Source organism: Stenella coeruleoalba, assembly GCF_951394435.1.
Source record: "Stenella coeruleoalba genome assembly, chromosome: 6".
In the NCBI taxonomy this organism is placed as follows: Eukaryota; Metazoa; Chordata; class Mammalia; order Artiodactyla; family Delphinidae; genus Stenella; species Stenella coeruleoalba.
In genome coordinates this window covers 99,170,659-99,191,963 of record NC_137151.1, presented here as the reverse complement: position 1 = coordinate 99,191,963, position 21,305 = coordinate 99,170,659, and the positions used below count along the sequence as shown (strand labels likewise).

Below are 21,305 nucleotides of genomic sequence, written 5' to 3'. Positions count from 1 at the left end.
CCCACCTCTTAGAGAAATGGAAATAAAAACAAAACAAATGGGACCTAATGAAACTTAAAAGCTTTTGCACAGCAAAGGAAACCATAAACAAGACGAAAAGACAACCCTCAGAATGGGAGAAAATATTTTCAAATGAAGCAACTGACAAAGGATTAATCTCCAAAATATACAATCAGCTCATGCAGCTCAATATAAACAACCCAATCCAGAAATGCACAGAAGACCTAAATAGACATTTCTCCAAAGAAGATATACAGATTGCCAACAAACACATGAAAGGATGCTCAGCATCACTAATCATTACAGAAATGCAAATCAAAACTACAGTGAGGTATCACCTCTCACTGGTCAGAATGGCCATCATCAAAAAATATACAAATAATAAATGCTGGAGACGGTATGGAGAAAAGGGAACCCTCTTGCACTGTTGGTGGGAATGTAAATTGATATAGCCACTATGGAGAACAGTATGGAGGTTCATTAAAAAACTAAAAACGGAACTACCATATGACCCAGCAATCCCACTACTGGGCATATACCTTGAGAAAACCATAATTCAAAAAGAGACATGTACCACAATGTTCATTGCAGCACTATTTACAATAGCCAGGACATGGAAGCAACCTAAGTGTCCATTGATAGATGAATGGATAAAGAAGATGTGGCACATATATACAGTAGAATATTATTCGGTCATAAAAAGAAACAAAATTGAGTTATTTGTAGTGAGGTGGATGGACCTAGAGTGTGTCATACAGAGTGAAGTAAGTCAGAAAGAGAAAAACGAATACCTTATGCTAACACATATCTATGGAATCTAAAAAAAAAAAAAAGAAAAGGTTCTGAAGAACCTAGGGGCAGGATAGGAATAAAGACGCAGAGGTAGAGAATGGACTTGAGGACATGGCAAGGGGGAAGGGTAAGCTGGGACGAAGTGAAAGAGTAGCATTGACATACATACACTACCAAATGTAAGATAGATAGCTGGTGGGAAGCAGCTGCATAACACAGGGAGATCAGCTCTGTGCTTTGTGACCACCTAGAGGGGTGGGATAGGGAGGGTGAGCGGGAGGGGATATGGGGATATATGTATACATATAACTGATTAACTTTGTTACACAGCAGAAACTAACACGACATTTTAAAGCAATTGTACTTCAATAAAGATGTTAATTTAAAAAAATAGAGAGAGGTTAGCCCCATTTTGCAGAGGAGGAAAGTGAGACTCAAAGAGTATGTAACTGTCTAAGACCAAATAAGTAGTAAGAGTAAAGGCTAGAACCCAGGTCTCCTGATTGTGAGTCGTGTGTGTGTGTGTGTGTGTGTGTGTGTGTGTGTGTGTGTGTATGTGTGAGTGCGCGCGCGTATGTATTTTCCACTGAACTGTACTTGCAAACATGATACTCCATTTCCAGAAGTTCTGGCAACCTTTCTGAATAAAACAAAAAGTGAGATTGAGATGTGAAATAATGCTTTTACTGTAAGTTTTCCATTTGGGCGTGTATTATTTTCATTCATTGCTTTCTGTTTACCCTTTGAATTAATAAGAACATAAATGAAGCTATTTGTGACAGAGACCCAAGCTAACAGAGGCTTAAAGAAGATGGAAGATTTTTTTTTCTCTTTCACATAAAAGTCCAGGCTCTGAGGCAGGTGTGCTCTGAGAAGTTTTCAAAAGCCCAGACTCCTGTCCTGTTGGTCCCTCTCCCATCCCAAGGGTTTCTGTCCTTAAGGGATCGCCCATGTCCATGCAATTCAAGATGGCTACTCCCAGGCCTGCTTTATATCAACCTAGTTTTCATGCAACTATTTTGAAAGTGGGAAGGGGAGAGGATGTCCCAACTTTTAAAAGTACAGCTTGGAATTGCACTTGTCACTTCCACTCACATCTCATCAACCAGAAGTTAGTTATATGTCGATATGCAACTGCAAAGGAGCTGGGAAGTAGAATTCTCATTCTGGGTAGCAATGAGCATGGCTAAAATCTGGGGATTCTCTTATGATAGAAAAAGGGAGAATGACTATAGAAGGACAACTGGCTGTTGCTGCTCTGCTCTGAGTCTTAAGAATAGCCTCTTTTTAAGACATTTAAACATGAAGCACTTCAGTTTCAGAAATTCTAAAAGTATAATATGGTAAGAAAAAAAATCGTAGTGCATTTTAGTTTGTGGCACATTGCACAGTCAAAATAACTGCAGGGAAACTAGCTTCCTGTGGTATGCCAGAAGTTCTGAATGGAAATTTAATTTACATTTTGCATTTTATGAGAATATTGCATTATTGGCATAATATGAAGTGACTGGGAAATGAATAACTTTGAGAAAGTAAGCCTATAGGGTCAAATTAACCACATCTTAATATTCTTGCACTTTTTTCTTTCCAAAGTATCAAATCACATTGCACTGACATTTTCACCCCAAGTTGAAAATTCAGTAGAAGAATGAAGAGAAACGTATTTTGTAGCTGTGGGTTTAGCACAGACAAAATTAAGGCTGTTTGAGGTTAGAGGGATATAGTCTGACAGATTGTGTGGGGATGTTTTTACATATGTGGGTGTCAACATGTTTGTGCTGAATTGTTTGCAGATTTGGGGGGAGGTGGTTTTGTGTGTGTGTGTGTGTGTGTGTGTGTGTGTGTGTGAATGTAGACTCCATGGGTGGCTTCAATCATTGTGTTTTCTTCCTAATTCCTATTACAAAGCAGCAGAAAGAGGTTGTAGGAGGATCTAAGCTACGGTGCTTGAAGGAGGGTTTGAACTAAGGACTAGTCATAGATGCATGTTTGTTCGATCAAGTTAATTGACGGTCTTTGAAATGTCTCCACTGTTCTAAATAAGTCTTGGAAATACTAAGGCAAGTAAACCTGGCCTCTACCCTTGCAGGGACCAGTTGGTTTTGTGAGGCGACAGCATGTAAACACATCACTCAAGCAGTAAGATAAGACCCTCCTGAAGAAGTTATAGGATCAGAGAGGAAGGGGCACCCAGTTCTACCAGAGTTGGTCTAGAATCGCTTCCCAGAGGATACGCTTTGTGAGGTACTGGTGCCACACATTAGGCTAGGCTCTGAGGATACAGCTATGTACAGACATGAACTCTCACTTCAAGGAGATCAGTCTCCTGGGAGGGGGGTGGCTTGTCATCAAGACCCCTAAGGGTGTGGTTCTTACTTCTTTCCAGTCCATTCTTGAAATTCCTCTTCATATACTCACCCTTCACCTCAGCTGCGACACCCCACTGTTCCGCATCTGTGGGCCTTTGTATCTGCTGTTCCTTCTCCCTGAAATGCCCACTTCCCTTGTCCCTGGCATCCCTCAAGTTTCAGTGAGGCTTCTCTCTTCTGGGATGCCTACCCTGAGGGTCCTACAGAAGGCCATCTAGGGATGGCCTTCTCCACACATCCATGCACATGCACTGATCAGACACATCGGCCTTTTGTTGTTTGTGTGCACACATGGGGCTTCCCCACCTGGAAACCCCTCTAAAACAGAGACCCTTTACTTTTTTGCTTTAATCTCCGGCACTGTCATTGCTCGGTGCATATAAGAACCAACAAGTAATGTTGGTTGAATCTAGGTTGTCACACTGAAGAGGCTGATGGTATTTTCACCATCAGTGAGTTAGACCAGAAGTCTTGGTATCTGACTTCGCCTGCTCACTTGTGGACAGAGATGAGGTGTGTCGGAAACAATTGCATGTTAGGGTTTGTGAATCTGGAAGGCAGGATGTTACTGTTGATTTCTGATTGATCACTGACCTGTTCATTAGTAAGTGTCATTCTGAGTGAACTATATGCACTGAGAATGCCTGAGCTGGTACTCAACAGTGGGTGATGACAAAGAGGCAAGCGAGAAAGCATCTAGCTCTGTTCCTAGACACATTGGATACTCAGACAGGGCAAAAGATCAAGGCATAAAAAGATAAATATCTATAGGAAATAGCAAACACGTGGCCAAAGAGTGAAAACTCGGACAAAACTATAGTTTTCTGAGAAGGAGCAATACTTTGGGCTGACACGTAGAAGACAGACACATCTTGAGTTGAGGACATCCCCGTACGCAGGAAGGGCTGGGGCGGGCTGCTTGGGAATGTTGGAGAGTGAGGGGTTTATGGAAGGAGTAGTGGATAGATAAGGGTAGGGAAAAAAGTGAGATGGTTTTGTGGACATCTTTTCCAAAGTACATAGGCAGTGGTATTTGAAGAGCATCTTGCATAAGTTATCATTGTCAAAATAAGAGACTAATATTTTCCTTTTGAGTTTTATTTCCTTAAACTTCATACTTGGGCAGGTACGCATGTGGGATGGTTTAGCTAATGGGGAAATTTGGTCTCTGGGAAAAAAGGGGGTTAACCTTGGGAGAGTTAAGTTATATAGACAAATTGATGCTTTAAATCTTGACTCGAAATCTCTAGGGAATTGGATCCATATCTATTCAGCTTGAATGGTAGCTGGTCCAGGTGAGGGCCCATATCTCCATCGTCTGTATGTAAATGATACAATTTGGGCTTTTTGAGGATTGATAAAGTTACCTTTTTGTTTTTTAATTTAAGACAAATTACCTTATCCAGTATTGATTTGCTTAGACCACTTCTCTACCATCTGCATTTGTATAATCAGGGAATAACAATTAATGATTGCATTAGCTGAATCAGAACAAATTCAGGATGCTAACACTAGTCATTTGATAATTTCCAAAATCAGATCTAACGTGGTTTTTGGATTATCCAGTTTTATGGTTTTCTATACCACCGGTCCATCTCTTTCCATATATATCACATATGTAGCAGAAAATTAACTCTGTACCCTAATATATGTGTTTCAAGCTTATATTATCCAATTTTTAGTTAGCAAAAAAGGAAAATTCAGTGTATCTAAGACAATAAATTAGGCATCATCTACTAATGTGATATGTGCCAGTTGGTGACTACCATGTGTCCTGGATCCAGTGAGATTTGTTTTAGCCTACCCTCCCGACACATTGGTACTGGACCTCCATGCCCCTCTTTTTTTCATAAATCCCAGATACACAATCCTCTCCCGCTGCCCTCGGGTTCTCCCAGGTCCTCACCAGTAGGTATAAGGCCTACTCTCATTCAAAGCTCTGTGCTACCCATTATTCTTTTTCTTACTACCTCCCTTCATGCTAGAAGAATAAATTCCTGCCAGTACTCACTTGAAGTTGTACACCTGAGTTACCAGCCTCTGAAATTCGTTGGACCTTTGGGGGGAAGGGTTCCTGTTCTATGTTGGTTTGCTTCTGAAGGGCATGGTACACTGCTGCATTAGAGATATTACTACTTTCACAGTGGCTTGGTGATACTTTTTTCATATCAACTAAGCTTGGAACATGTTGATTGGGGCTAAAGTTACATTTTTAAAATTAAATTTTTTTAAATGATTCAAAAATTAATAGTTTGGTCATGGTTGTAATAGTAATACACTGTTCCTGCATGTATCCTTTGCAATCATGCTATATTTACATTTGAATACAAAAATCAAAGATTTTGGCCATGAGTTTGAAATTCATAGTTCTTAATCAAATTCTTACCTAAATACATCACATTGAATTGTGGAGACCTGGCTTACAGAGTAATATCTTTATTGCTAAATGGAGGAAATGCCCTACAAATTAGTTTCAAATAAATTCACATGGTGTAGTTATTGTGACAGGAAAAGAGACAAATGTTTTAACAAATTTTTTCTTCAAATTTAATTTCTATCTAGCTTTTAACTTTTATTGTAACTTTGGTAATCACCAAAATGTACTTAAATTTCCAAATTGATATTAAACTTTCCTTGAATTTATCTTTAAAAAGCTGATAAAAATAATTTTTAAAATTAATATTGGACAACAGCAACAAAAAGAAGCCAGTAAGGATCAAAGCAAAATAAGAAAAAATTAACCATGGTGCCAGAAAGACATTTAGTTCCCCGAATGGTCATACTTACCTGTTTTACAGCTTGAGATCATATAACTTCAGGTATGAGTGTTGAATTTTTAAGTGAGTTTACAGTCTTTTGAGAATTACTCTCTTAAGAGTTGTGGGATTTTGTTTTTGTTTTGCTGGGGGAAGGGAATTAATTGTAACTTACTGAAAATATTAGAATGCTGTATACATTTTGATAAAATAAGAAATCAGTTTGACTTTGAGAATATTATGATACCCCTAGCCTTATGGGACACATGCTGTGGTATCTAAAAACAAATGTATTGGACTCACAGGTTGCACATTTGCAAAAATTCTATAATTGCTGAGAGATATACTTGTTCCAGCATCTGTGATCGTTGCCTGTTTTCATGACCAATCCAGTCTTCCTTCAGCATTTCAGACAAATTCACTAAGAATCTAACAATTCACCTCCAAAGGAACGTTTAGAAAAAGTTAACAGTCATTAAAAATGGAATATGTCCCCAAAGACTTGCTTAATCCTGTGTATTTCCAGGCCGTGTTTTACAAAGCTAGGTGGGTCTGAGAAGTGATTCAGTGTGATGCTTGGGCTCCAGTTTAAGTTTCATGGAGAAGCCCTTGTGCCCTTGCCCTGCATACAGAGGTGACAGAGGTCTCTGTTCCCATAGTCTTCTCTGGCCTCCTGCACACCTGCAAACTCCATTTTGATATCACCATCATTGTCAATACACCCTTTATCCATTTGGGACTTCGTAATTGACCACTTTTATGTACTAGATTCCATTGAATCTTCATAACTACAAGAGAAGAGGGAAGATGTTTTAAAATTTCTTTTCTACGCGGTTAAGAACAGTAAATCCAGAAGAAGTTAACTGACTCTGCAAGGCTGTATTGCTAGTATGTGGCAAAGCCAGAGCTAAAAGAATCTGGTTTTGGATGACTAGTCCTTTATCTCTCCACCAGACCAATGATTCAAGTTTCATCAGGGCATTGAGGGAAGCCTACCCTGAGGGTCCTACAGAGTCTAGGGATGGCCTCCTCCACACATCCATGCACACACATTGATCAGTTGCATTGGGCTTGTGTTGTTTGTGTTCACGCGTGGGGCTTCCCCACCTGGGAACTCCTTTAGTGCCAAGACCATTTGCTTTTGCTTTAAGCTCTAGCACTGTCATTGCTTGGTGCATATTAGAACCAACAATTAATGTTGGCTGAACCCAGGTTGTCACACTGAAGAGGCTGATGGTATTTTCACTATCAGTGAGTTAGACCAGAAGTATCAGTATTTGACTTTGCCTCCTTACCTGCAGACAGAGATGAGTTGTTTTGGATGATGTGTGTTAGGGTTTGTGAATCTGGATAGCAGGGTGGTAACATAGCTTTTTGTGCTGGGCATTGGTAAGAGTTTAGAAAGGACGAGGCCTTACACTTGAATTAATGGTGGGAATTCTACATAGAAGCTATATTTTAAACTAGTGCTGTCTAAAATAGAAATATATGCAAGCCATATATGTGATTTAAAATTTTCTAGTAACCACATTTTGTAAAAAGTAAATAGAAATAGGTAATAGTAATTTTAATAATATATTTTATCTAAACCAATATATCCAAAATATTCTTTCAACATAAATCAATATGAAAAATTATTGAGCTATATTTTACATATTCTTTTTATTAATAAGTCCTCCATATCCGGTGTATTCTATACTTATTGCATGCCTAAATCCATATGCTAAATTTTCAATGGTTAAAGTTAAATACAGTCCTACCAAAAGAAGAGTATAAAATATTCTTTATATTGCTTCAGTTTTCAAATTTTAATTTACATTAAATTAAATTGGAAGTTCAGTTTTTTGTTTTTGTTTTTGTTTTTTTTGCGGTACGCGGGCCTGTCACTGTTGTGGCCTCTCCCGTTGCGGAGCACAGGCTCCGGACGCGCAGGCTCAGCGGCCATGGCTCACGGGCCCAGCCGCTCCGTGGCCTGTGGGATCTTCCCTGACCGGGGCACGAACCCGTGTTCCCTGCATCGGCAGGCGGACTCTCAACCACTGCGCCACCAGGGAGGCCCGGAAGTTCAGTTCTTTAGTTGTCTTAGCCACATTTCAAGTGCTCACAGCCACATGTGGTTTCTGACTACTGTATTGGACACTGCAGTTGTTGACAGCTGTGGGATTAAGTCAAAATCCTTTCTCACCTCTCTCCATATTCTGAAGTAGGAGCTATACCTCATTAAGGATATAAGGTTTAAATTTTAATTTATAAATTTTTAAACAACCATTTTAAGGTGGTGATCCAGGCAATGAGGAGTTAACCTAATCTAGGCCAGTTATTATTTTATTAGTTGTTTTAAAAATTAAAAAAAAATAGAGTAAATGTTTGTATGGTCTGTAAAGTGTCTGGTGCTTTGCATAAATTCAGTAACTCAGGCCCTAGCACCCAGTTGGCTTTTGGGTGAGCAAGTAAATGGATGAATGAAAACAATCAACATGGAGCATAAATAAATGAGTACATATTTTATTTTATGTAATAGTTATAAATGCTTTTGAAATTCAGGAAAATAAAGCCCTTGTCTCATTTTTCCATCACTCCCCTAATCTAAAAACCTTGGGAAAAAAATATTTAAAATTCAGCTGGAACAATGATTATTAATAATATTTAACAATGTTAATAATAATAATTGGAAGCCATTTCCACCTTAAAAGTGGCAATCTGGAAAACGGGGCCATGGTCGTTTTCTTTGAGTTTGAGAATTTACAAACCTGTCACAGCATCATGACCTGTATATTGCATTGCTCACTACAATTTTCCATTAAATGTTTAATTTATTGAATTCATGTAGATCAATCTCAAAGTGATTTAGTAAATAAATGTTTCAAACATTATCATTAAAAAAAAAAATTTAGCTGGAATCTAAGAAGAACTCTGAGACAGTTTTCCAAAGCAGCGTTAATAACGTGGAGTGTTTTTTAGTTGTAGCACATACACCCTGAGAAGGGATTGCCAAGCTATGGAGTGATGTTTACTGGTTACTCTTTTTCCAATTTTTTTTAATGTTTATTTATTTATTTTCTTATTAGTCATCCATTTTATACACATGAGTGTATACATGTCAATCCCAGTCTCCAAATTCATCCCAGCACCACCCCCCACCCCCCGCCGCTTTCCCCCCTTGGTGTCTATACGTTTGTTCTCTACTTCTGTATACCAATTTCTGTTCTGCAAACCAGTTCATCTGTGCCATTTTCTAGGTTTCACATATATGCGTAAATATACGATATTTGTTTTTCTCTTTCTGACTTACTTCACTCTGGATGACAGTCTCTAGATGCATCCACATCTCTACAAATGACCCAATTTTGTTCCTTTTTATGGCTGAGTAATATTCCATTGTATATATGTACCACATCTTCTTTATCCATTCGTCTGTTGATGGGCATTTAGGTTGCTTCCATGACCTGGCTATTGTAAATAGTGCTGCAGTGAACATTGGGGTGCATGTGTCTTTTTGAATTATGGTTTTTTCTGGGTATATGCCCAGTAGTGGGATTGCTGGGTCATATAGTAATTCTATTTTTAGTTCTTTAAGGAACCTCCATACTGTTCTCCATAGTGGCTGTATCAATTTACATTCCCACCAACAGTGCAAGAGGGTTCCCTTTTCTCCACACCCTCTCCAGCATTTGTTGTTTGTAGGTTTTCTTATGGTGCCCATTCTAACTGGTGTGAGGTGATACCTCGTAATTTTGATTTGCATTTCTCTAATAATTAGTAATGTTGAGCAGCTTTATGTGTGCTTCTTGGCCATCTGTATGTCTTCTATGGAGAAATGTCTGTTTAGGTCTTCTGCCCAGTTTTTGATTGGCTTGTTTGTTTTTTTAATATTGAGCTGCATGAGCTGTTTATATATTTTGGAGATTAATCCTTTGTCCGATGATTCATTTGCAAATATTTTCTCCCATTTTGAGGGTTGTCTTTTCGTCTTGTTTATGGTTTCCTTTGCTGTGAAAAAGCTTTTAAGTTTCATTAGGTCCCATTTGTTTATTTTTGTTTTTATTTCCATTTCTCTAAGAGATGGTCAAAAAAGATCTTGCTGTGATTTATGTCAAAGAGTGTTCTTCCTATGTTTTCCTCTAAGAGTTTTATAGTGCCTGGTCTTACATTTAGGTCTCTAATCCATTTTGAGTTTATTTTTGTGTATGGTGTTAGGGAGTGTTCTAATTTCATTCTTTTACATGTAGCTGTCCAGTTTGCCCAGCACTACTTATAGAAGAGGCTGTCTTTTCTCCGTTGTATATTCTCGCCTCCTTTATCAAAAATAAGTTGACCATATGTGTGTGGGTTTATCTCTGGGCTTTCTGTCCTGTTCCATTGATCTCTATTTCTGTTTCTGTGCCAGTACCATACTGTCTTGATTACTGTAGCTTTGTAGTATAGTCTGAAATCCAGGAGCCTGATCCCACCAGCTCCATTTTCCTTTCTCAAGATAGCTTTGGCTATTCGGGGTCTTTTGTGTTTCCATACGAATTGTGAAGTTTTTTACTCTAGTTCTGTGAAAAATGCCATTGGTAGTTTGATAGGGATTGCATTGAATCTATAGATTGCTTTGGGTAGTATAGTCATTTTCACAATATTGATTCTTCCAATCCAAGAACACGGTATATCTCTCCATCTGTTTGTATCATCTTTAATTTCTTTCATCAGTGTCTTACAGTTTTCTGCATACAGGTCTTTTGTCTCCCTAGGTAGGTTTATTCCTAGGTATTTTATTCTTTTTGTTGCAATGGTAAACGGGAGATTACCATTCCTTAATTTAAATTCCTTAATTTCTCTTTCAGATTTTTCATCATTTGTGTATACGAATGCAAAAGATTTCTGTGCATTAATTTTGTATCCTGCAACTTTACCAAATTCATTGATTAGCCCTAGTAGTTTTCTGGTGGCATCTTTAGGATTCTCTATGTATAGTATCATGTCATCTGCAAACAGTGACAGTTTTACTTCTTTTCCAATTTGTATTACTTTTATTTATTTTTCTTCTCTGATTGCCGTGACTAGGACTTCCAAAACTATGTTGAATAATAGTGGTGAGAGTGGACATCCTTGTCTTGTTCCTGATCTTAGAGGAAATGCTTTCAGCTTTTCACCATTAAGAATGACATTGACTGTGGGTTTGTCGTATCTGGCCTTTATTATGTTGAGGTAGGTTCCCTCTATGCCCACTTTCTGGAGAGTTTTTATCATAAATGGTGTTGAATTTTGTCAAAAGCTTTTTCTGCATTTATTGAGATAATCATATGGTTTTTATTCTTCGGTTTGTTAATATGGCGTATCAGATTGATTGATTTGCGTATAGTGAAGAATCCTTTCATCTCTGGGATAAATCCCACTTGATCATGGCGTATGATCCTTTTAATGTGTTGTTGGATTCTGTTTGCTAGTATTTTGTTGAGGATTTTTGCATCTCTATTCATCAGTGATATTGGTCTGTAATTTTCTTTTTTTGTGGTATCTTTGTCTGGTTTTGGTATCAGGGTGATGGTGGCCTCATAGAATGAGTTTAGGAGTTTTACTTCCTCTGCAATTTTTTGGAAGAGTTTGAGAAGGATGGGTGTTAGCTCTTCTCTAAATGTTTGATAGACTTCACCTGTGAAGCTATGTGGTCCTGGACTTTTGTTTGTTGGAAGACTTTTAATCACAGTTTCAATTTCATTACTTGTGATTGGTCTGTTCATATTTTCTGTTTCTTCCTGGTTCAGTCTTGGAAGGTTATACCTTTCTAAGAATTTGTCCATTTCTTCCAGGTTGTCCATTTTATTGGCTAGAGTTGCTTATAGTAGTCTCTTAGGATGCTTTGTATTTCTGCAGTGTCTGTTGTAACTTCTCCTTTTTCATTTCTAATTTTATTGATTTGAGTCCTCTCCCTCTTTTTCTTGATGAGTCTGGCTAATGGTTTACCAATTTTGTTTATCTTCTCAAAGGACCAGCTTTTAATTTTATTAATCTTTGCTATTATTTTCTTTGTTTCTATTTCATTTATTTCTGCTCTGATCTTTATGATTTCTTTCCTTCTGGTAACTTTGCATTTTGTTTGTTCTTCTTTCTCTAGTTCCTTTAGGTGTAGGGTTAGATTGTTTACCTGAGATTTTTCTAGTTTTTTGAGGTAGGCTTGTATAGCTATAAACTTCCTTCTTAGAACTGCTTTTGCTGCATCCCATAGGTTTTGGATTGTCATGTTTTCATTGTCATTTGTCTCTAGGTATTTTTTGATTTCCTCTTTGATTTCTTCAGTGATCTCTTGGTTATTCAGTAACATATTGTTTAGCCTCCATGTGTTTTGTGTTTTTTACGTTCTTTTCCCCTGTAATTGATTTCTAATCTCATAGCATTGTGGTCAGAAAAGATGCTTGATATGATTTCAATTTTCTAAATTTACTGAGGCTTGATTTGTGACCCAGGATGTGATCTGTCCTGGAGAATGTTTCGTACGCACTTGAGAAGAAAGTGTAATCTTCTGTTTTTGGATGGAATGTCCTATAAATCTCAATTAAATCTATCTGGTCTATTGTGTCATTTAAAGCTTGTGTTTCCTTATTAATTTTCTGTTTGGATGATCTGTCCATTGGTGTAAGTGAGGTGTTAAAGTCCCCCACTATTATTGTGTTACTGTTGATTTCCTCTTTTCGAGCTGTTAGCAGTTGCCTTATGTATTGAGGTGCTCCTATGTTGGGTGCATATATATTTATAATTGTTATTCTTCTTGGATTGACCCCTTGATCATTACATAGTGTCCTTCCTTGTCTCTTGTAACATTCTTTAGTTTAAAGTCTATTTTATCTGTTATGAGTATTGCTACTCCAGCTTTCTTTTGATTTCCATTTGCATGGAATATCTTTTTCCATCCCCTCACTTTCAGTCTGTATGTGTCCCTAGGTCTGAAGTGAGTCTCTTGTAGACAGCATATACATGGGTCTTGTTTTTGTATCCATTAAGCAAGCCTGTGTCTTTTGGTTGGAACATTTAATCCATTCACGTTTAAGGTAATTATCGATATGTATGTTCCTATTATCATTTTCTTAATGGTTTTGGGTTTGTTTTTGTAGGTCCTTTTCTTCTCTTGTGTTTCCCACTTAGGGAAGTTCCTTTAGCATTTGTTGTAGAGCTGGTTTGGTGGTGCTGAATTCTCTTAGCTTTTGCTTGTCTGTAAAGCTTTTGATTTCTTCATCGAATCTGAATGAATCCTTGCTGGGTAGAGTAATCTGTGTTGTAGGTTCTTCCCTTTCATCACTTTAAGTATATCATGCTACTCCCTTCTGGCTTGTAGAGTTTCTGCTGAGAAATCAGCTGTTAACATTATGGGAGTTCCCTTGTATGTTATTTGTCGTTTTTCCCTTGCTGCTTTCAATACTTTTTCTTTGTCTTTAATTTTTGCCAGTTTGATTACTATTTGTCTCAGCATGTTTCTCCTTGGTTTTATCCTGTATGGGACTCTCTGCACTTCCTGGACTTGGCTGGTTATTTCCTTTCCCATGTTAGGGAAGTTTTCGACTATAATCTCTTCAAATATTTTCTCGGGTCCTTTCTCTCTTCTCCTTCTGGGACCCCTATAATGCGAATGTTGTTGCGTTTAATGCTGTCCCAGAGGTCTCTTAGGCTGTCTTCATTTATTTTCATTCTTTTTCTTTATTCTGTTCTGCAGCAGTGAATTCTACTATTTTGTCTTTCAGGTCACTTGCCCGTTCTTCTGCCTCAGGTATTCTGCTATTGATTCCTTCTAGTGTGGTTTTCATTTCAGTTATTGTATTGTTCATCTCTGTTTGTTTGTTCTTTAATTCTGCTAGATCTTTTAAAAACATTTCTTGCATCTTCTCCATCTTTGCCTCCATTCTTTTTCTGAGGTCCTGGATCATCTTCACTATCATTATTCTGAATTCTTTTTCTGGAAGATTGCCTATCTCCATTTCATTTAGTTGTTTTCCTGGGGTTTTATCTTGTTCCGTCATCCAGTACATAGCCCTCTGCTTTTTCATCTTGTCTGTCTTTCTGTGAATGTGTTTTTTGTTCCACAGGCTGCAGGATTGTAGTTCGTCTTGCTTCTGCTGTCTGCCCTCTGGTGGATGAGCCTCTTTGTCCAGTGTTAAGAAAGCTTTGTGACATTTTCTCTCTCAGTATCTGTATTCCCCAGGTGTTTAAATTCTCTAGTGTTGCTGAGTGTGATGTGAAAGCAATTGATGGGTCTTTGCTGGTTTCCTCTAGATGTGCTAGGTGACAATATAAACCCATTACAGAGTACCCTTTCTCCTTTCCATTTTGCTTTTCCATTTCCTGATCTACAGAATTTCAAATTCCTAATCCAAGTCCTAAGGAGACTAGGACCCTAACATGCCCAGATAACAGAAATCTAGTAGCTACATTTTTTAAACAAATAAAATGAAATAGAATTAGTTTTAACAGAAACATAGGTACATCAACATCCTAGTCTCCTTAGGAAATGGATTAGGAACTTGAAACTTTGCAGATCAGGAAATGAATGCAGAAAATTTGCATTAGCAATGTTTATTTTCAAGAGACTTTTAATGCAAGATTCTGACACCTGTTCGTACTTCATGCTACAATCTATATCTTAAAGGCAAACGTATAGTGCAATATGTTTGACGTATCACTTATGCTCTCCCAAACCCATCTTCAGTGAGAACCTCTACAATGAGTTCTGTAAAAGGATGCACTTGGTTTCCCAGAGGGGATGTTTCTCAGGAGACTGATCCCAGGGTTGAGATGAAGATTTACAGGAAGGTTTTCAGGATACTCCTTTTCTAGGCTCGGGCAGATAGGGAAGAAGTGGGAAGTGATCTTTGATGGTGAAGGAATAGTTAATCCATTGTAGAGTTTCACATTGTAGTCCCTGTTACAGAGGCGTGGCCAGATTTAAACAAGCAAGCAAACATTTTCTACTCTTATGCCAGTTCAGTACATGGAGAGGGACTGAAATCACTCAGGCTGTCCTGCCCCTCTGCTGTACCTGGGTCTTTGTTGCAAATGAGGATGCTTTATTCATGCAGTTTCTTTTACAGGATTGAGCCAGGCCCTGCTTTAGTGTTGTTGGTATCACAATGAACAAAAGAGATGCCCACATGAAGCTTATACTCTCCTAGGGGAAGCAGACAGTAGTACACACAAACAATATGCAATCTAATGTCAGAGTGACTAAGTAGTATATAGATGACAGAATCTGCTGTTCAGCAGATGATGGGGAGGGTAGGTCTCTCTGAGGTGGAGACATTTGAACATTGACCTGAATGAAGTGAGGCAACAGGAGTGTTCCAGGTAGCAAGTGCAAAGGCTCTGAGGTGGGAGCAGCCAGATAGGGCGTGGGGAATCAGGTTGGCGGTGGCAGATCATGTAGACTCTATACTAGAGGACCTTATAGGCTTTTGACTTTTATTGTAAAAGCAATAGGAAACCATTGGAGCATTTACACTTTAATATCTTCTTAACCATTTTTGGGTCATGAACTTCTTTGGCAGTCTGGTGAAGCCTGTGGAACCCTCTGCAGAATAATATTTTTAAATGCATAAAATAAAATCCAGGGGATTTTAAAGAAAACAATTATATGGAAATATAAAGATTGAAGTCCCCTTTAAGGGACACACATGCTCTGATTTACATTTTCAAAGGGTTGTTCTGACTGCTGCAGCGAGAATAGACCGTAGGGGCCAAGGATAGAAGCACAGAGACCAGTGAGCTTGGAGCCAAGCTGTTTTCATCTACCCTGTAGGGCAACGGTCTCGAAATAGGGTTGTGCAACACAGTCTTTTTGAGTGCAGGAAGAAAAATTTATAACTTCTATTTATATTTAATTGACCCTAATTCTTTTAAATTTCTATATTGAGTGTATGTTTTATAATATCCTAATATATTAGGACATTAGTACGTTTATATAATTCATGAATAAATCTGCATCTATTGGAGGTACATGTTCAAAAGGTAATGGTAACAATATATTTTGATCAATCAAATGTGATGTTTGTGATGTAGGAAGAGTTACTCTATAAGAAACTAAAAAAAAAAAATGCCACACTGCTTTAGACCACATTCCATTTCAGAGGCCATTTTGTGGGGAAGCATGAATTTGTGCCATGATTCAGCCTTGCTAAATGTCAGTCCTGTTTCTCAAGCATCCTTAACTCTCCTTAAGAGCCCTCATATGGCTATAAATCTATTTACACCTGATTAGACCTACTGTCACGTCTGACGTGACACATACTCCCCCAGGGAAATGAGTTTCCTGGGGTTAATAATTTCCAGAAAGGTAAAGCAGTTCTTGATGTTCCCCCTAAAATTCTGAAGAGCGGCTTCAACTGCGGGCCCTGTGAATCGTGCAGGCATTGTCATGCTCTCCTGTACATCCTCTTTGTCACGTGCTTGCCTTCATTCACGCACTCCTTCGGGACTTGAGTCCTGATGTTTGAAGCCTGTGTCCCATTTGCCTGTCTCACAGAGACCTCTCTTGAACATTTTTGTTCACTCTTGAGATGCAGTGAGCCAAATGCTGGGCATTCTAGGTGCCGCAAGTGTAGCGTGGGGCAGGGCTATGACATTTTCTGTTTTATACCCAGGAATAGGACCTGGAGTGGAGCAAGGACAGAAGGGAGGGTGAGGCAGATGAGCTGATTTTGCATGAATCTGTTCAGTTATTACTGAACTGCCTTTTTCTTTTCTTTCTTTCTCCCTCCCTCCCTCCCTCCCTTCCTTCCTTCCTTCCTTCCTTCTTTTCTCCTACACCCCTTTCACCCCCCGTCTTTTTTTTCTAAAAGACTTTGTTTTCTTTTATAAAGAAAGCCGTTCTTTTCTAAAGAAGAAAACCCAAGCCATTCATAAAATGAGCAGAAACCCTCAGGTACGGTGTTAGGATAAAAACTAATGCATTGTGGGTGTAGGTTGTTCTGCCCCCAAGATCCAGCAGTCGGGTGTTGGTGTCTGGGGGATGTAATCTTGGCCATGCAAAGTGCTGACGGAAGAATTTCACTGACTTGAGAGTAGATATTAGTTTGTGGAAGTGGGTACAGAACCCAGAAACTAGGCCAGCCTAACCACACTATTTGTGAGCTTTAGTTAGGAAATTGTATTCCCAATTCTTTGTATTTTTCCTGTCCCTCTGATTTCTGAACTCTCCCTGTTTCAGGCACTACTCCTTCATTTGGCTCTGTTCTTTCTTGGTTATTTTAAATTTCTTATTAGTGAGTATTTGCGGAAATGGCAACTTGTAGGTCAATTACTCAGGAGCTAGAAAAATAACCTGATGCATCACTGTAGCATAACTTGGCTAAACTAGCAGGGCACAGAGGGTCTTGTCCGTAGTGTTATTCTGTATAGCACCTGCTGCAAGCAGGAAACAATGTTAGGTGACACGATTCAGAGCTAAGTCAAGCTGGTTTTAGTTTCTGTCTGTGCAGTGGCAAAAGGGACGCAGCCACTGGAAGGACACTGAAATAGCTACTGGGAAGAGGATGGTTGGTTTGTGCCAGGAATTAACAGAGCATCTACATTATTTTCTGGGAAATAACTAAATCCTTGATATTATTTGTCAGAATAGAACAGAACAAAACTGGTTAAAAAAAATTCAGCAAGGGGAAAAGCAAACTCTTTGAACTTTTTAAAAAATATACCCAAAGACATCTACTTTAATCTCCCTCATTTTCTGTGTCCTTCCTGTGTCCTTCAGAATGTGGTTGCCTGTGATGGACGGGTCTGTTCGATTGTGGGATTGATTTTGGGGACTGGATGTCTCTGCTTGTTGCTGTAGAATGTCATGGGATTTCCAGATGCCTTGTTGCATTTGGGGTACGCTTGGTACCCAAGGTTCCAGGACCCTCCAATTTTACTCTCATTTGAAGGCCTTTGAGGGTGGAAGGTATTTTGAATTTCTGAAGTCTTTGGTGCCTCATTCTCTGTTTCTTGTTGTTGTTTGTGTCAGATTTGTTTGAAGTAACAGAGCCTCGTGGGTGATCAATAACATTAAGTAAATGATGCCAACAGGCCTCTCTGAGAGGGCACTTCTGTCTCCTACTTGGGTCTCTTATTTCCCCTTCAGCAACCCACTCATTCAGAGCAGATCTAAAGAGCACAGTTTTTCTGGTCCATTCTCCATCAGTATACTGAGAAAATACTTAAAACTTTAAAAGACTCTCTGGTTTCCAATATTTAGTTTGCCCAGAGTGACTCCAGACCCAGCTGTCTGGAGCCTGAGCCCTGGAAGTTCGTACTGACGGCCAGTTAGACCTGTCTCCTCAGCAGCCTCTGAGAATATAGACGAACGGGGAGGAAAGGGGGTTCAGATTAATTGAACATTTACCTTGTGCCAGGCTTTGGAAATGCCTTATACACAACAACTTATGTAAGCCTCACGATAAACACAGGCATCTCACCCCCACTTGACAGATAAGGACCCTGAGGCCTGGTGTCTGCAAAGAATGAATAAGATCCCAGGTGTGCTAACTCCAAAGCTGGCTTGACCCCTCCACTCTTCACCTTCTCTGCAGCAAGCGCACTTTTCCAAAATTGTGGCTTTACGTATCCAGAAAGTGAACTTTTAACACCGCTCAGTGATTCTTTTTTTTTTTTTTTTTTCTGGTTTCCAAAACTGAATGGGTTTCCTCCTGCGCTTCTGGCCCTCCTTCATGTCCTCTTGGTTCGATTGAAAAGAAATGCCTGTGTTTCTCATTCCTCTTCTCCGTGGGTTTTACAGAGCAGCAGCCCACTAGGGCACCAATTTAATGAAATGAAATTTTTCAATCATGTTTGGTTCAATTCTAGGTGATACAAATAAAGAATTGTGAATGCTTTGTAGTTAGGTTCAAAGGGAAGGAAAAAGGTGGAAAGAAGAAACTGGGTCAAGTATAGTACCTGGGCAATGTCTCCTTAAGTGCTGCCTAGTGAACGTTGAGCTATTAAAAATGGAGAAATAATGGGGCAGCCGTACTACTTTGGCACTTGTGTATCTGGAAATTTCAGGTTTAGCAGTTTATAATACTTACCTATGCCAGGCGTTGTTCTAATTTATATATAGTACATATGTATATTAATTTATCCTCTCCAAACCCTTTAAGGTACATATCTCTAAGAAAACAGAGGCACAGAGATGTTGATTAACTTGCCCAAGGATAGACAGTTAAGGGCGGAACCAAAAGTTGAGCCTAGGAAGGTTGGCTTCAGAGCTGTTGACTGCTATGCTAACCAGCCTCTCAGTTACAGGGCTCAGTAACTCTCATGATTTCAAAGATCATTTTTCTTCTTATTAGAACCAGCCCACCATACAGTTGGAAGGGTAAGTATTTGTCATGTTTGATGACAGACGTTGATGGGTTAAAAAAAGGTCTTAGGAAAATCATGTACTTTCTCTTCCATATTCCTCCATCTGTATTTACTGTGCGAAAAGGTCACTTGAGCACAGAGCTCGAATTTCGTGCTTCTAAGCAGCTTCACCGTGGCTGAAACCTTGCTCTACAAATTGACTTTAAAAATATTTTGTAATAATGTGTATCACGCTCAAATATGAACGCTCTGGAGTCATTAAGTGATGAGCTTCTTAAATAGGACTTTTGAAACTGTATTTTACATAAATGCCGGGAATCGTTAAGTGATTTTTGTTTTACTCTCAGATTGTAGCCTTTTCTCGTGACTGTCCATCCACTCACATTTACTGGAAGGAGCTGGGGTTCTGGGAGACCTGAGCTCTTTGCCTTGTCAGTCAGCTGCCTGGCTACAGTTTGTGGTAGGAGGGAAGAGAGGGGAGAAGACTAAATAGGCTGAAATGGTAAATTACTGTAGGTTCTGGAGAAAAATAGAATTAGAAACATTTGTGGTTCAGATGAAAATAGCACATTTCCTTTCTGCTTGGAGTCGGGGGGAGGGGGTCAAAGTGCTCCAGGGAATAGAAAATAAATAAAAATTGATCCCTCACCAGTTGAAGGAAATGCTCTGACTCTGGGAACTGAAATGACAGCTCCAGATTTGAAGATCTTGTGAAACCACTTTTGAAGGTTAAAAAATAAAATAAAATAAAATAACAACAAGAAAAACACCAGGAGACTTAAAAAAAAAAAAAATGTGACATACTGTGTTAGGAAATGCAGTCTTTCAAGAATGATTTCACAGCCCTTTTCCAAGACTGTAGAATAGGTAGCAGACCCTGATCAGGTGTGTGCCCGTTTTGTTCCTGTTGCTGACCATGGTCATTCCATCTCTTCTTGCAGGTGAGAAGCCTTATAAGTGCTCATGGGAAGGGTGTGAGTGGCGTTTTGCACGAAGCGATGAGCTCACAAGGCACTACAGGAAACACACAGGTGCAAAGCCCTTTAAATGCAACCACTGCGACAGGTAAAGAAACTTAGAAGCTGCTGGGATGGGGAAGGGAGTTGCTGAAATGGGTGGGGGGGTGCTGGTCGTGTGCTCTTGGGTTTATCACAAGCCTCTCTTGCAGAGACTCAGGCCTGGGAATGCCTTTTACTTCTCCATGGAGAAAACCAATTAGATAAGGGTGCCTCCTTGCATGTAACCAAGAGATGATATGAATTCTTGGATCAGTTACATAAGTATTTAATGAGCACCAGAACTATGATAGTCACTGGGTATCAATAAGACATAGCTCCTACCCTCAAGGGGATGATGTGACAGATAATTTTAGTATAATAGGAAAAGTGATAGGATAGAGAATGGTCACCTGTAGCTTCTGATCTTTTTATTAACATCAACACTATTTTTCCTCATCCTTAATAACGTGAAAGAATAGAAAGCCTGCTTAATGGAGGGAAGGTGAATTATAAGGCTTTTCTTCGAAGCACTGTTAGAAATGAATTTGCTGAAGAGAGTTCCCATTCTTTGGGGGGCCTGGACCATCCTTTCTTCTTTGAAAATAGGTACAAAGTTCTAAAAGTTGGTGAGGCTTTGAGAACTTATCCTATAATTCAATTTCAAACCTTCAGCATTTGATAGTGGAAGAAAGAGCACGTAGCAGCAGATTCTACGCAAGTAATAGTATCTGACAGCCCTGGCATTATCAACCAATAAACCCCAAAATGGAGACTCTGCAGGCCAAGGTGAAGGCAGGATTAGGTTTAGACATAATCAAATAATGGGCTTGCATCTGAGCATGTTAGCCTTCTAATCCTATTTCTGTGTTTAAAAGGAAGCTTAAGAAAATTAACCATCTTTTTAATGCACTACTAAAGGTCTCGGTTATGATGAGAAAAATGCTTCTAATACGATAAAAGCCCTGAAAGCCTCAGGGTTCCCCGGCTCAGCCAGCAGTTCACAGGCTGGCAGGAGGGGTGAGCAGGATGTCTGCAGAGGCCTGGCTCTCTGTCGGAGGAAATGCAATGGTTTTCCCATCCTGCCCCCCTCA

General features: G+C 39.2%; 1 protein-coding gene across 3 annotated transcripts in view; it reads left to right on the top strand.

Moving 5' to 3' along the window:
- Nucleotides 1–21,305, top strand: part of KLF7 (KLF transcription factor 7) — a 113,700-nt gene that overhangs the window by 73,786 nt on the left and 18,609 nt on the right. For all 3 annotated transcript variants that reach the window (XR_013828631.1, XM_079923703.1, XM_079923701.1), the window contains exon 3: nt 20,158–20,281. Coding sequence is in view for 2 of the 3 variants with exons in the window: in XM_079923703.1 (XP_079779829.1) it covers nt 20,158–20,281 (124 nt within the window). In the remaining variant the exon portion in view is untranslated. The remainder of the gene's footprint in view (nt 1–20,157; nt 20,282–21,305) is intronic.